The following is a 12,325-nucleotide window of genomic DNA, read 5'->3' as shown; positions in this document are numbered from 1 at the left end:
TAATTTGCATTTTGAGCTTCAAGTGTGAATGGTTCTGTTTCAATCGTGTTTAGTGTAACATCTGTGTGTTGTACTTTTGGATAGCAAACTAGATAAAGTTGATTTTGTTTTAACTGTTAGGTTTTGTGGTGGTGCACATGTTCTAAAGGTTGTGCTTTTGTTTTACACTCGTTGTGCGGGACAGGAAAGTAGAGGTTGTTTTCGAGTAGTACTTTAATATAGTTGTCTCTGATCTGGAGACATATTGGAAACTGTGTTGATTGTATAGCATTGTCTGTAGTTACTGTGTTAATATATTCCTTTAATACAGCATAATGGCACTGTAAAGGTTGTTTTGGTGTCGTAATGAATTTTATCGAATCAGGGACGTCTACCGTCCGTAGGCGATGTTGATTCTATATTTTAGTAGGTCCGAAAGTGAAGGGTTCTTTCCTTCTGTCCAAACTATCTGTAACTTTGGAAATTTCGTTAGTATGAGTCGGAACCTGTAAACTCTGTGATTTGGTTTATTCTTTTGTGTGACCAAAAAAAGTTTTGCTTGTAGTCAGTATATGGAATAATAGAGGGCTGTCATCCTTAAATGAGAAATTCTTATTCCAAAAGTGCATTGATTATGGCAGAGCCTTACCGAAAAATGGTTAAGAGTCTGAGGGGCGCAATTTCTGATTCTTTTGAGGGGCGCAATTTCGATGCCATATGTTGAGGCGTCACATAGAATATCGGAAAGCTTTTCTGAGTTGAGAATTGCGAGACGTGCTGTTTTGTCTTTAATTTGTGCTTGACTCTATCAATCAATTGTTGCAGTTCTGGTGTCCATTTAAAATCTACTGTGTGTCTAAGTTGAAGATAGATATGTCTCAAGATTACTTATAAATTGTACATATATTTAGAGATTAATAAAAAAAATCAAACGTAATTTTTTTATTTCTTTTTTGTTTTTAGGCGGTTGTAGCATTAAGAAGCCGTCTATTTTTGATTAAGTGGCTGTAGGTGAATATTTTGGATTTGGTGTCCTAAGAATTTGACTGACTCCACGAAAAAAGAATTATCTGGAACCGCTTTAAGATTTTCGGTTTTGAGAATTTTGTGACATTTGTCTAATGATTGTAAAATTGTGTCTGTTGTGGTATCTCGAAGAAAGACATTGTCAAGATTTGTGATGATCTTAGTCCGTCAAATTATTGGTTCAAATATAATACTCATAAAAGATGAGAAAGCGGTTGGGTCGATAGACATACCGTAAAACAATCGTTTAAAACAGTGTTGTTGTCCGGCAGTAACAAAATTTGTAAGCTGTTGTGAAAATTTATGTAACGGCATTTGGTTATATGCACTGTTCATGTCGGCTATTGAGAAAAACGGTCCTTCTATCCGTGTGAGTTTAATTTGTATGGGCTTTAAATTCGCATTCTTTTTGCTTGGTAAATTTTAAGCAAGAGAGTTTCTTAAGTGTTACTGATGCACCGTGTGCAAGGTAATTGTGCAGTATAGGCATCTTTGAAATCAGTGAGTACATTTATGCGATATTTCGTGGTTTGTAGGTTCTATAAGTGAGATATCTTGCTGTGTTTATCCATTTAATCATTTTACAAGTGTTAGTGGGTGGTTTAAAAATGTTGAACAAGAATTTTAATAAAGCATTGAAAAATATATTCCAATTTATTTATGTCCATTATAGAAAAGAACATATCTTCTTTGCGTAGTGCTTCAAATGAGGAAAAAGGATTTACAAATTATAATTACATCTACAGATTTGCTTTTGCATTCGATTGCAGTGAGTGAAGAAGTTAATATTCTATGCTCAAGTGGTTGGAAATATAATGTCTGATATCCGATGACGGGAAATAACCGTGAACAATATGGTGCTGATTTTGTGGAGGATTCAAAGATTTTTAAGAAATTTTGTTTGTAATTATATTTGATTTCTAGTGCTTCAGATGAACATTTTATAGATTTTTCATATTTTTCTAGGAATGGTGTTCCTAAAATAATAAATTTAGTATTCGAAACATGGAAGGTTAGTGAAAAGATTGTGTTCTGATAGGCTCTGTGTTCTGTTACGTCTCAGTGGACTGTTACGTCTCAGTAGACGTTTTACAGTTCCGTGTGACCGTAATTTAGAATTATTTGCTGCTGAAAGAACAGAAGTTGATGCTTGTAACTGTAATTTGTGATATTCTTTAATTTTATTCCAAGTATCATTATTTTTTACGTTAAGTGTGGCCCCCGAGTCAACTAAGAAGTCAATTTCAAGATGTGGTGGTGAAATTGTTCTGGTTTGGTTGGGTGCCTGTGGTGTTAAGACTGTAAGTGGTAGTACCGAAATGTTACTTTTACATGAATGTATTCTTCTGCGATAGTGTTAAAATTTTCCTGACAGTTGAAATATTGGTCTTGTAAATTTTGATTGAGTTCTAAGAGTAAATGGTTAAATTGTTGTTCTAGAAGTTGTTCTTCTGAAACATTTTGCAATTCCGTTTGTTCAGTGTTAGACGTTGTGTCGTCTGTCTGTTCTTGGTCTGAAAAAGAATTAATGTAGGTTCGTAATTTTGAAAGGCGGCTGCGTGAAAATGGTTGTTGTGAACGATTTCCATCTCTATTGTAATTAGGTGATTGTGCTCGAGAATTACTAGAGTAATTTTTGTTATTGTTTTAGTTTGGTTTTTTCTGGAAATTTTGTGGTCTCGGGTATGGTGAACCCGTTCTACATGGGGGTTTAAATCTATTGTTTCGATAGTATGTTTTGGAAATTAAAAATGAAGGTTTATAAGAGCTTACATGCCGAGAAGTAACTCGGATTTCATTACCAGGGAAATAGTAGTGATTCACCAGTGATTTTATTTGATATAACTTGTTTATTTGGAAGATTTTGGTTTATTTTCATTGCTTTATTAAAGGTTTGCATTTGGATGTCTGGCTTTTCAACTGATTTCATGTACCCCTTTACGGGGTGGGTGAAAATACTGTGTCCTAATTGTGAACATTTATTACAAAATTTAAGGAAGAGTGGTTTCCGTTTAAAATTTGGAATATTTGAGTACTTGTGTTGTATTACATTGATTCCATATGCAATATCTTGTTCCATAGTGCATATATCATTTACGGTGAGATTATCTATGTTCATAGATGTATTATTTATGCTTGATGAAAGAGTGGAATTGGTGCTCTTATTTTGTGTCTATTAGTGTGCGTTCTAGTGATGTCTTCTTGAAGTATTATCTCAACTAAGATCCTGGTCATTACCATGTTGGCTGTGATAGCATTTAGTGAAATTTTGTATTGTATGTAGATTCAGTACCATAAATCGGTTTTAAAGACTACTGCGTGGGTATGAGCTTCCTGAATAAGAGTATATCAATTGTGTATTTCTTTTAACAACTGGTGAAGGTGCTTGTGTAGACGCTGCTTGCAAGTAGTATGGGGTTGAAGCGTTTGTTGTCTGTTGAGTACTTTGTGAATTAAATTGCCTGACAAAATTTACTATTTATTTGGTAGTTAAATGAATATTCTGATTGTTGGTTAAAGATTGTTGAGTCAATGTGTTTAAAATAACAGGATCAGTGTTAAAATGCTCTGTATTTTCTCTTTGTAAGCGTGGTAGGATGTATTTTTAAAAGAGAGTATTGGAAGGGTTTTGTTAAGCGGATCGGATTTTTCTGTCAATTCGGTTGAATTTACAGGTCGTCTTTTTCTATGGTATTCTTAGAAATTATTATTATTTGTATTTTTAGTGGTATCATTATTTACCTCATTTTTTTTTGTTGTTACTATCATTTTCAAGATCAATTAGTGGAAGAGTGTGTACAGTTTGAGATGAAAGAAGTCTTCCGTCATCTAGTAGTGTGGAATTAAAGTCTGTTTCTGTAGTTTCATTTAAATTGGAGTCCGTCGTTCGTGAATGAACTATAGTGTCCTTGTTTTCTTTTGGTGATTCTTCGAGCGATGTACTTGTGTTTTCAGTAATATTTGCAGATGTAAATGGTTAGTTTTTGGCATTATGATTTTTAATTTCGATTTTTTCGTGATCATTTTTTAGTTTTTGCATAATTTCAGACGGTACTTGTGTAATAATAATAAATTTTTCTGGAAACCAATTTGTGTCATAAATGTAGTGTAGTGTTTCTGGTAATTAATTCATTAATTGGGGGTATGTCCTTGCTATGACTTTTGTAGCTGAAATAATGTGTCTCACTAAACTTTTCTAAAATTTGTGTATGAACCAAGATAAAAGAGTGAGGGAGTCTAATATCTCCATTTCTGTTAAACCTGCATCTCTTGCAAAACTTAGGTACGTTTTTATAGGGTGAGAAAAATCTTCAATTTCCTGTCTAGCAATAATATTTTTGCTTTCATTTCTTGATTATTAATCAGCTGTACTTAGTTTTGACGTTAGGCGTTTTAGAGGTTCAAACCACGATATTCTGTTATTCGATATTAATGACGATAAATGCATCAGACCTTTCAGAAGGTTGTAATTCTGTCCATACTCCATTAAGAAGTTCAAATAGTGTGTCTGATAGTGGACAGAATAAAGTGTCATAGATGAGTGAGGTATAGGTATCAGAAAGAGAGTTACAAATAAAAAGAATTGTGCCTTTCGTGAGTTGAGTTCCGCGGATCTCAGTTTAATATGAAAGAAAAGCTATCCGAAAGTATTGTGAAGCTTTGATTGGAAATAAGAGAAGAGGTTGTTGCTCTACTGCAAAATAATGGTATTTGAGTTGTTCTGTTGTATTTAGGAGTAGGTTTAATTAATCTTGGTTTTGATAGTGTGTAATTTTAAATGGTAAGATTACATGCTTGCGACGTTTGTTGTCAAACCACTTAAGGCAGACCCATTGAGGGCTCCTTTTACAGCCTTGAGGTTGAAAGAGTTATGACTACATTTTGTGCCAAGTAGGCTTTCCTATATCTCTAATACTAGCCGACTCTGTAAAACAATGAAGATGAACTTTTATCAATACCGAGGTAATGCAATTCAGCATAGGAGTCAACAGTATACACATGGTGTATCTAAACTAACAGACTGACTATAGCTAGTTGAATTACAGCTATATATAAAGAAAATAATGTCTTCTCAGGCTCTGATTTGCTGGGGGTTCAAATCCAGTATTTCTACTGATACAACATCCTCACTGTGTGTGAATTTTTATTTCCGATAACGCGCGCTTCTATCTAGCTGGATCCCGCTTCTACTATTACTAATATTTTTGTCTAGGTCCTTAAGTTAAAATAGTCTGTATGAATTTTTCCCAAACTTCTGCTTCTGGCCAAATTGATATTTTTCCCCAGGTTAGGCCTGTTTCTTTTTGTCAATCCTTACTTTTGCTAAGATATCGAAGCACAGCTTAAATGAGGCCGGGTCTTCACGCTATTTTTCGGAGTGCTGTTTCAGTTGCATTTTCTTCCGGGTGGGTCTCAGGAGCTTTGGCTATCACCACATGTCTTAGTTTGTTTGGAATGAAAGGCACAATTTCTCGAAAGAAGATTCGGTTGTGGATAGTTAATGCGTCTCTTTGTTGATCGAAACCTTTCTCTGCTTCTGAACACTATCTCCAGTTTTCGCTTTTAATTCTGTTGATGGCATCTTTGAGGAGTCGATTCAATTCCAGTTAGGTTCTGATGTCTAACTCGATCACGAAGTGAGTTTGAGCGAAAAAAAAATTTTTTTGAGAGCACAGCAGACTGGATCATTGTCGTCGTCATCAAAATCTAGTCTGCTCAAAGCATTAGCGTAGGGAATCTGCTCTCCGCGTGTATACTTCAATTTGAAGTTGAATCCCATCAGCGATGTTGCCCATCTTGTGGTTCTTACTGATGCTATTTTAGAATTTTCCTTGGCTGGTACAAAGAGTTATTTTGAGAGGTTTGTGTTCAGTATGTAGAGTGATGCTTCTTCCAAACAGGAATTGTTTCAATCTGAAGACAACCAAGACTACTGCAAGTGCCTTTCGCTCAATATTTAAATAATTTTGTTAGTCTTGTGACAACTTCCTTGAGACACAGATCACGGGGTGTCCTTTCTGTGATGATCCCTGTCCAATTCGATTTGAAAAAAAACTTCAGCTTCTGATATATCAATTTTGCGAAACTAAGAGGCCCCATGAAGATTATGGAGTATGTTCTCCATGCCTGGGATTGGATAACCCTTGTCCATAAACTTGTCCATTAATGTCAACTTTCATGTCCACGCATAGTCTTAGAGCTCAATTTTTCTTCCGCTGCTAAACTAGTGGGGAAGCATTTGTCACCCCAATAGGTTGCACTGGCTCAGGTGCGACGGATTGCCCTGTCGCACAATCGTCTCCAGTTTTTTTGACACAGTCTTGTAGAGGTAGAGGTATCTTTCTAGCCTAGCAGAACATCGACTGTGATCCAGTTTAAGTTTCACATGCGCTTTGTATCCCTCGACTGCCGTTAGTTTTTCATCACACACTGTGTTGATGCTTTTTTGGGGTAGAGTGTCTCTCACATATAATCCAAATTCTGTTTCGGATTGTACAACTGCAATATGTTGTTGCCTATGCTTTCTTCTGTTCTACTCAATATCACATGTTAGTGATCCCAGAAGCTTCAATTGATGACCCTCATAGGCCTAAAGACGTCTGAATTTCCCTTTTAACTTGGGTTTACCAAGCTCAGTTAGGACAAATGACGATATCACAGTGTTATCAGCATTAGTATCAATTTGCATTTTTATTTTATTTTTTTTACTGTATGTCTTTTTTTACTGTATCGCTGACATGTTAAACAATTATTTCCGTGTATAGTACTTTCCCATCTTCACTACTGAAGATTTTTGAACGGACATTTTACCCTCTTCCTCACAGCATTTGTTGTGCTGGTCGGACTTAACTGAACTAGTCTCGGTTTTAGTTCGGCACATTTTTGCAAAGTGCCCAACTTTTTCACTGGCGTTACATTTCTTGTTCGAAGCCTAACACAGCTTGCTTCTGTGAGGCTTACCTCATCATCTATTACACAAGTGACCATGGCTATTTCTACCAGTGAAACTTTGACTTGGCTAACTGAAGTTGTTTTTGAAGTTGTATCTCACTTCTATCTTCACTATAACCGGTTTATTACCTGTTGAAGAGCTCGCAAAAGCCATCGCTTGACAATTGAACTGTAGGTTTTCTGTCTTCTCAAAAAAGTCGTCGTTGGTTTAGTTTTGATGCCATCTAATGTTCATAATTATGCCTCAGGGTCTCTCAAAATTGAGATAAACTTTATCTTTCCCAACTCCTCATCAGGGTTGTTTTTTAGGGTCTGGAAGTCACAATAGCGTGCTTCTTGTCAATGGCGCGCTAGAAAATCGTCGTTGGATTCTCCGAAGAACTGGACAACGGACAGAAATTTAGCCCGTTCTGCCGATTAACTCTCTCTTTGGGAGAAATACAGTTTTGAATTACTGCTCTGATATCCTGAACAGTAGTGTCTAGTAATTTTCTAAGGCTTATAATCCTCCTAAATTTCAAAGAAACACCTTGTCCGCACATATCAAGAAAAAAATTTGTTACCTATAGGTCCAAAATTGTATTGTCGGTGTTGAGTAGGTCTTCTTTCTTCTCTAGGCGACATTTTGCCACAAAAGACACAATCCAGGCAATATAGATTTTAGCACTCTGCAGATCTAAATTTGTCAGTCGGTCGGTGATCTGAACATCATTGCCGTGGTCTCAAGCACCAGTAACAAGAGTTTTATCGTTTCAATAATTGAATTAAAATTTGCCTCAACACGCAAAAAATGACAGATATTTATAGGCGCTATCATTATGAAAATTTACGAAATCGTCTAGATATAAATAAACTAATAAAAGTTAATTTACAACCTAACTGTGAATGAGTTTTCTCTCTTGCCGTATATGGCAAGTAAAAGTGCAGTTTTTTTGCGCATTGTTCTCCTAACCTGAGAAAGTGTCATTGGTATCTACAGGTAGGATCATCGCGTGGGTTTAAATTCATCACTGATGGTGGGCAGGTCGAATTAATCGCTCAAGTTTATGGTTTTTGTACACTGATAAATTTGTGGTATGAACAAATTTGAAGCAACAATTGGGTTCAATTTAGTAGCCATTATCCAAGATTACTATTTCACCAACATCAGGTAAAAATAGTTTTGTTTAAAAGGAACTTTTAACTCTAAGTTCTGACCTTCGCAATATATCACAGTTTTATTTCAAACATCGGGAAAAGGCTCAACCTTGACGAAAATAATGTTTCACGTCCCTGATAGTTCTGTAATGGATCAGAAATATCTCACAAGCCTCATTGATAACTACAAAAAACAAATTTAGTCTTTAATTAAATAAATATCAAACGATAGAAGTGTAGAACTACATTGCAATTGTTTTAATTAATAGCAGAAAGATTTTTTTTCATCAGTGACTTTGAGTTGTATTGCTCTTAACTGTAGGTTTGCTTTGCTTCCATTTAACTTTATAAATTTATACGTTTTCTCCAGCCATGAAGCTCAACGAAAATCGGTTGTTAAAGCGCGCTTTTCAGAGGGAATTAATCTATTCTTAGAGAAAGTTGTTTGAGAACTCGTAGGTATCAAGAATTAGACAATTTAGCAACGATGTCCAAAAATTACTCAAGTTCTTGGCATTATTTGTATCATTGTCAAGTTCTCCGTACTCAAGATGTCAGTAAAAAAATTTTCGTGCCTGGTACTCTGTTTATGCATGTATTGTATTTTGTTGTTAAAATTTTGGTTTTTGGCAATTTGGACTCCCAAAACTGTTTGCGAATTAGTAATTTTTCTTGTTTTTTTTTTTAATTTAATACTTTGACCGCTTCTTATTGCTTCTTATATATCACGCAGGCGGTTTTTTTTTGTTTATAGGCTTTTATACTCGGTAGTCACCACGCGATTCCTATAACTTTATACAATTGGACTGCTATTGTTGTGTTCGTTGAAATTTAAAATTTTGTTTGTGTTTTTGGCTTGTAATGTTCAATTTGTCTACAAATCAAGTCGAGGAGTATTTTGTTTTCCATTCAGTTCTTTAAAATATTTTTCAGGGCTTGTCTCCTTTATTCTCTAATTTTTTGTTTTTTGATCGCATTTTTTTTGTTTTACACCAGCCACAGATTCGATTTCTGAGTTATCTCACTCGAAACCTTCGAATGTATAAGCTGAGTTATGCTTCGATTAAATGGATTTTAGAATTCACTTTTCAAATTTAGGGAAATACGTTCAAGTCATATTAAAAGAATTGGGAAAAACCAATAAAGTGCGAGCACAGATACCTGATGCTTAAAGAATTGACTTTATGCTTTAATTTATCAGTTCCTTAGAGTCCTCAGTAAAGCATACTGCTTACTGGTATTGGCATTGATCTTATTGTCCTCCTATTTAGAGGCAGTTTTCGAATTTGTTGATTATCTTGAAACTGCAGACGAAAGTAGATCAGTCTTGTTATTTAGAAAAAGCTTTAGTCTGTCGTCATTTTTTTCATTTCATTGTCTTTAATTATTTCAAACCAACCTTGAGCAGTGGGCGGCCAGTTTCCGACAATTTGCCGATCATGTGTTGATGGTTAGTATTGGTTGTTTCAATATGAAATCAATGATAGTTTCTAGATTAATTTTTAGTTTTGTTATCTATGAAATTGAACAATAAAAAGTGATTTGTCTTTTGAAGGAATACCGAAAAATGTTAAATTGCGTAATTAATATATCAGCTTAGAACTTAAAAATTCTTTATAATTAATATAAAAAAATAATCAAATTTTTAATTCGGAAAGTTGCCGAGAGTGTTTTAAAAAAATTTTCGGAGCATTCAAAATTCATTTTCTATAAAATCGAAAGAGAAAACAGGGAAATTTTGAAAAAGATTCCCAGAAAACAGTTGCGTTAATGGTGATGTTCTTGACATTCAGTGTTTTCTTATGTCCAGTGCTTGTCAGTGTTAATTAAAACTCAAAATATCTCTTTATCACGTTAAAAAAGCATAATTAGCTGATGATCTTTTTAAAATTCAATAAATCTTGAATTAACAATTAACTTAGTTACCATGACTAAGTTTATAAAACAACAGATCACCAGTTTAATAAATCATTTTTCAGCAGTTCATTGCAGTTTTCTAGATATGACATATATGTTTCTATTCTCTCCACTTTGGTCAGGTAAGAATAAAAACTCATAATTAATTGAATTTGTTACATCAATCATGTTTTCAGTCGGGATAGTAAAACCCTCACAATCGGGTTTTCAACTAGGATAGCTGAAGATTGTGAAGATTGTGAAATTGTCTAAAGATTTTGACATCTTGTACACAATTACAATTTATTAACTGACTTTCAAATCTCGTTTCTCTTAATAATGAGAACAATTGTTCATTATTATCTAATGTTATTTTTCACTGTTATTATTTAATATTTACTATCAGTATTATTATTTATTCTGATAAAATTCTTCTGCCCCAGATTCGAGCGAGGTTAGCAAAGAGGAGCGACTGAAATTGCTGAGAAGTCAAGAAGAATTGGCCACTTGTGCTCTGGAACTCAGCATGGGTAAGAGAGGTGAGCTTCCAGACCGAGTGAGATCACTGGAAGCTACTGTGTACTACAAACTGGCCTCATCACAACTGCTTTTGAATGATGAGGAGCTCGAAACCTTCGAATGTATAAAAGTTGAGAGCGACACAATCCAAGAAAACTGCTTCCATTAGCACTTAGTGTACATGTTGCCCTTTTCCAACACAGCTTTACGCTGCAAAACGTAACCTTACTGCGTAAATTTAATCCCAATTGTCTCAGTTTTTCCAGAATTGCTCATAATAACGTTACAAAATTGAATGAAAGGCTAATTACCAAAGGAAAAATTTCACATTGAAAATAACAAATCAAAATATAGACATTTACATGCAGTTCGTAAACAAAAAATAAAGCTATCAAAACATTATCAAAATAAAGCAAAGTTTTACTAAATTGTAAAAATGCTAAAATTGTAAATCTTACTAAATTAATACCAACTTTTTCAAAATTTTACAAATAATTTACAAAATTTGTTTAAAATGATGCATTACTATATAATGAATTATTATCAAATTTGTAACTTTTATAAGTTATTATGGTGATTTGACTAGAGAATTTGCTTTAAAAATTGCGTAATTAAATGCCCCTGCATTATGAATACTGGATTCAAAAGTGTTGGGTTATGGACTTTCGCAAGCGGAATAAAAAACGTTTTGAACTAAGTAAAAGAATTAATTTCTCAAAAATGAGAGAACAACAAAATGATGTTTTACAGTAGAATTTAGAGATTTACAGGAGAGATCTGATTATTAGATCAAGATGGGGTTTGAATTTGGGGATGAAAAAGGACTCAAAAATCAGCTATATATATACCCATTATCAGTGTGAAAAAGTCAAGATACAAACTAATCTTAGCACCTTAATTTATAGTGGGGGTCGCAAAGGTTACCCAATATGGTTTGCTTCTGCAAATCAGTCGCAAAGGGAACCATAAATGGAATGCATTTGCACTTTTCTAAGAATTCATTCACACTTCCGGAGATATCATCATCATTTAATACATGCTGGGAAGATTTTACATCACTTAATCTAACACTAATAATAGTTTTCTAGATTCACCAATTTGAACCGAATATTGAATCTCAGCACCATTTCTTGACGATTCATTTATATAATTTCTTTGATCGAAGTCATATTGCTTGTCTTTCTAATCTGGTAAGTCAAACTTTCTTTCTAATTCTCACTAAGTTTAAGACTATAGTTTGATCGATATTCTAACACCCCACTCAGACTTGAGCTGATTGCGTAGAGTCTGTTCCAATCAAAACTGCACTGAATGTTTCCACTTTTGAAACGGGTAAGGACTTTGTGAAGATGTCCGCTGCCATTTTGTCTGTGGGAACAAAATGAATTGAAATAGTACCATCTTCCGTCTTGTCACGAATGAAGTGGAACTTTGTCTCGATGTGCTTGCTCCTCTTGTGCATGACTGGGTTTTGGCAAAGTCTGATACAACTTTGGTTGTCCTCTCCAATTGCTATTGGACGTTTCTGTTGGATGCCAAAATCATCTAGTAGTTGTTTCAGGTAGAGTGCTTCCTGAGCTGCTGCTGCCATGCCCTGATATTCTGCTTCTGATGAAGAAAGAGCAACTGTGGCCTGCTTCTTGACACCCCAGCTGAGTGCTGCTCCACGTCCGTTGAGCTTGAAGTGATAGCCCGTTGTTGATTTTCTGTCGTTCACGTCTCCAGACCAGTCTGCATCATTTTCCCCCACTAAATCATAACTAGCCTCTTTTGTGTAAGTAAGTTTTAAACCTTTTGAACCTTGAAGATATCGCAG

At 34.8% G+C, this 12,325-nt stretch overlaps 1 protein-coding gene across 3 annotated transcripts in view; it reads left to right on the top strand.

Moving 5' to 3' along the window:
• LOC142335283 (uncharacterized) overlaps window positions 1-10,777 on the top strand; it is a 53,821-nt gene extending 43,044 nt beyond the window's left edge. For all 3 annotated transcript variants that reach the window (XM_075383717.1, XM_075383716.1, XM_075383718.1), the window contains exon 8: window positions 10,434-10,777. In XM_075383717.1, the coding sequence (XP_075239832.1) occupies window positions 10,434-10,678 (245 nt within the window). In that variant the 3' untranslated portion in view covers window positions 10,679-10,777. The remainder of the gene's footprint in view (window positions 1-10,433) is intronic.
• The last annotated feature ends 1,548 nt before the right edge of the window (window positions 10,778-12,325 follow it).

Source organism: Convolutriloba macropyga, chromosome 2 (genome assembly GCF_964194025.1).
Source record: "Convolutriloba macropyga chromosome 2, txConMacr16.3, whole genome shotgun sequence".
Taxonomy (NCBI): domain Eukaryota; kingdom Metazoa; phylum Xenacoelomorpha; order Acoela; family Convolutidae; genus Convolutriloba; species Convolutriloba macropyga.
Note: the sequence above shows the minus strand (reverse complement) of the source record. Positions and strands in the feature narration are given on the sequence as shown.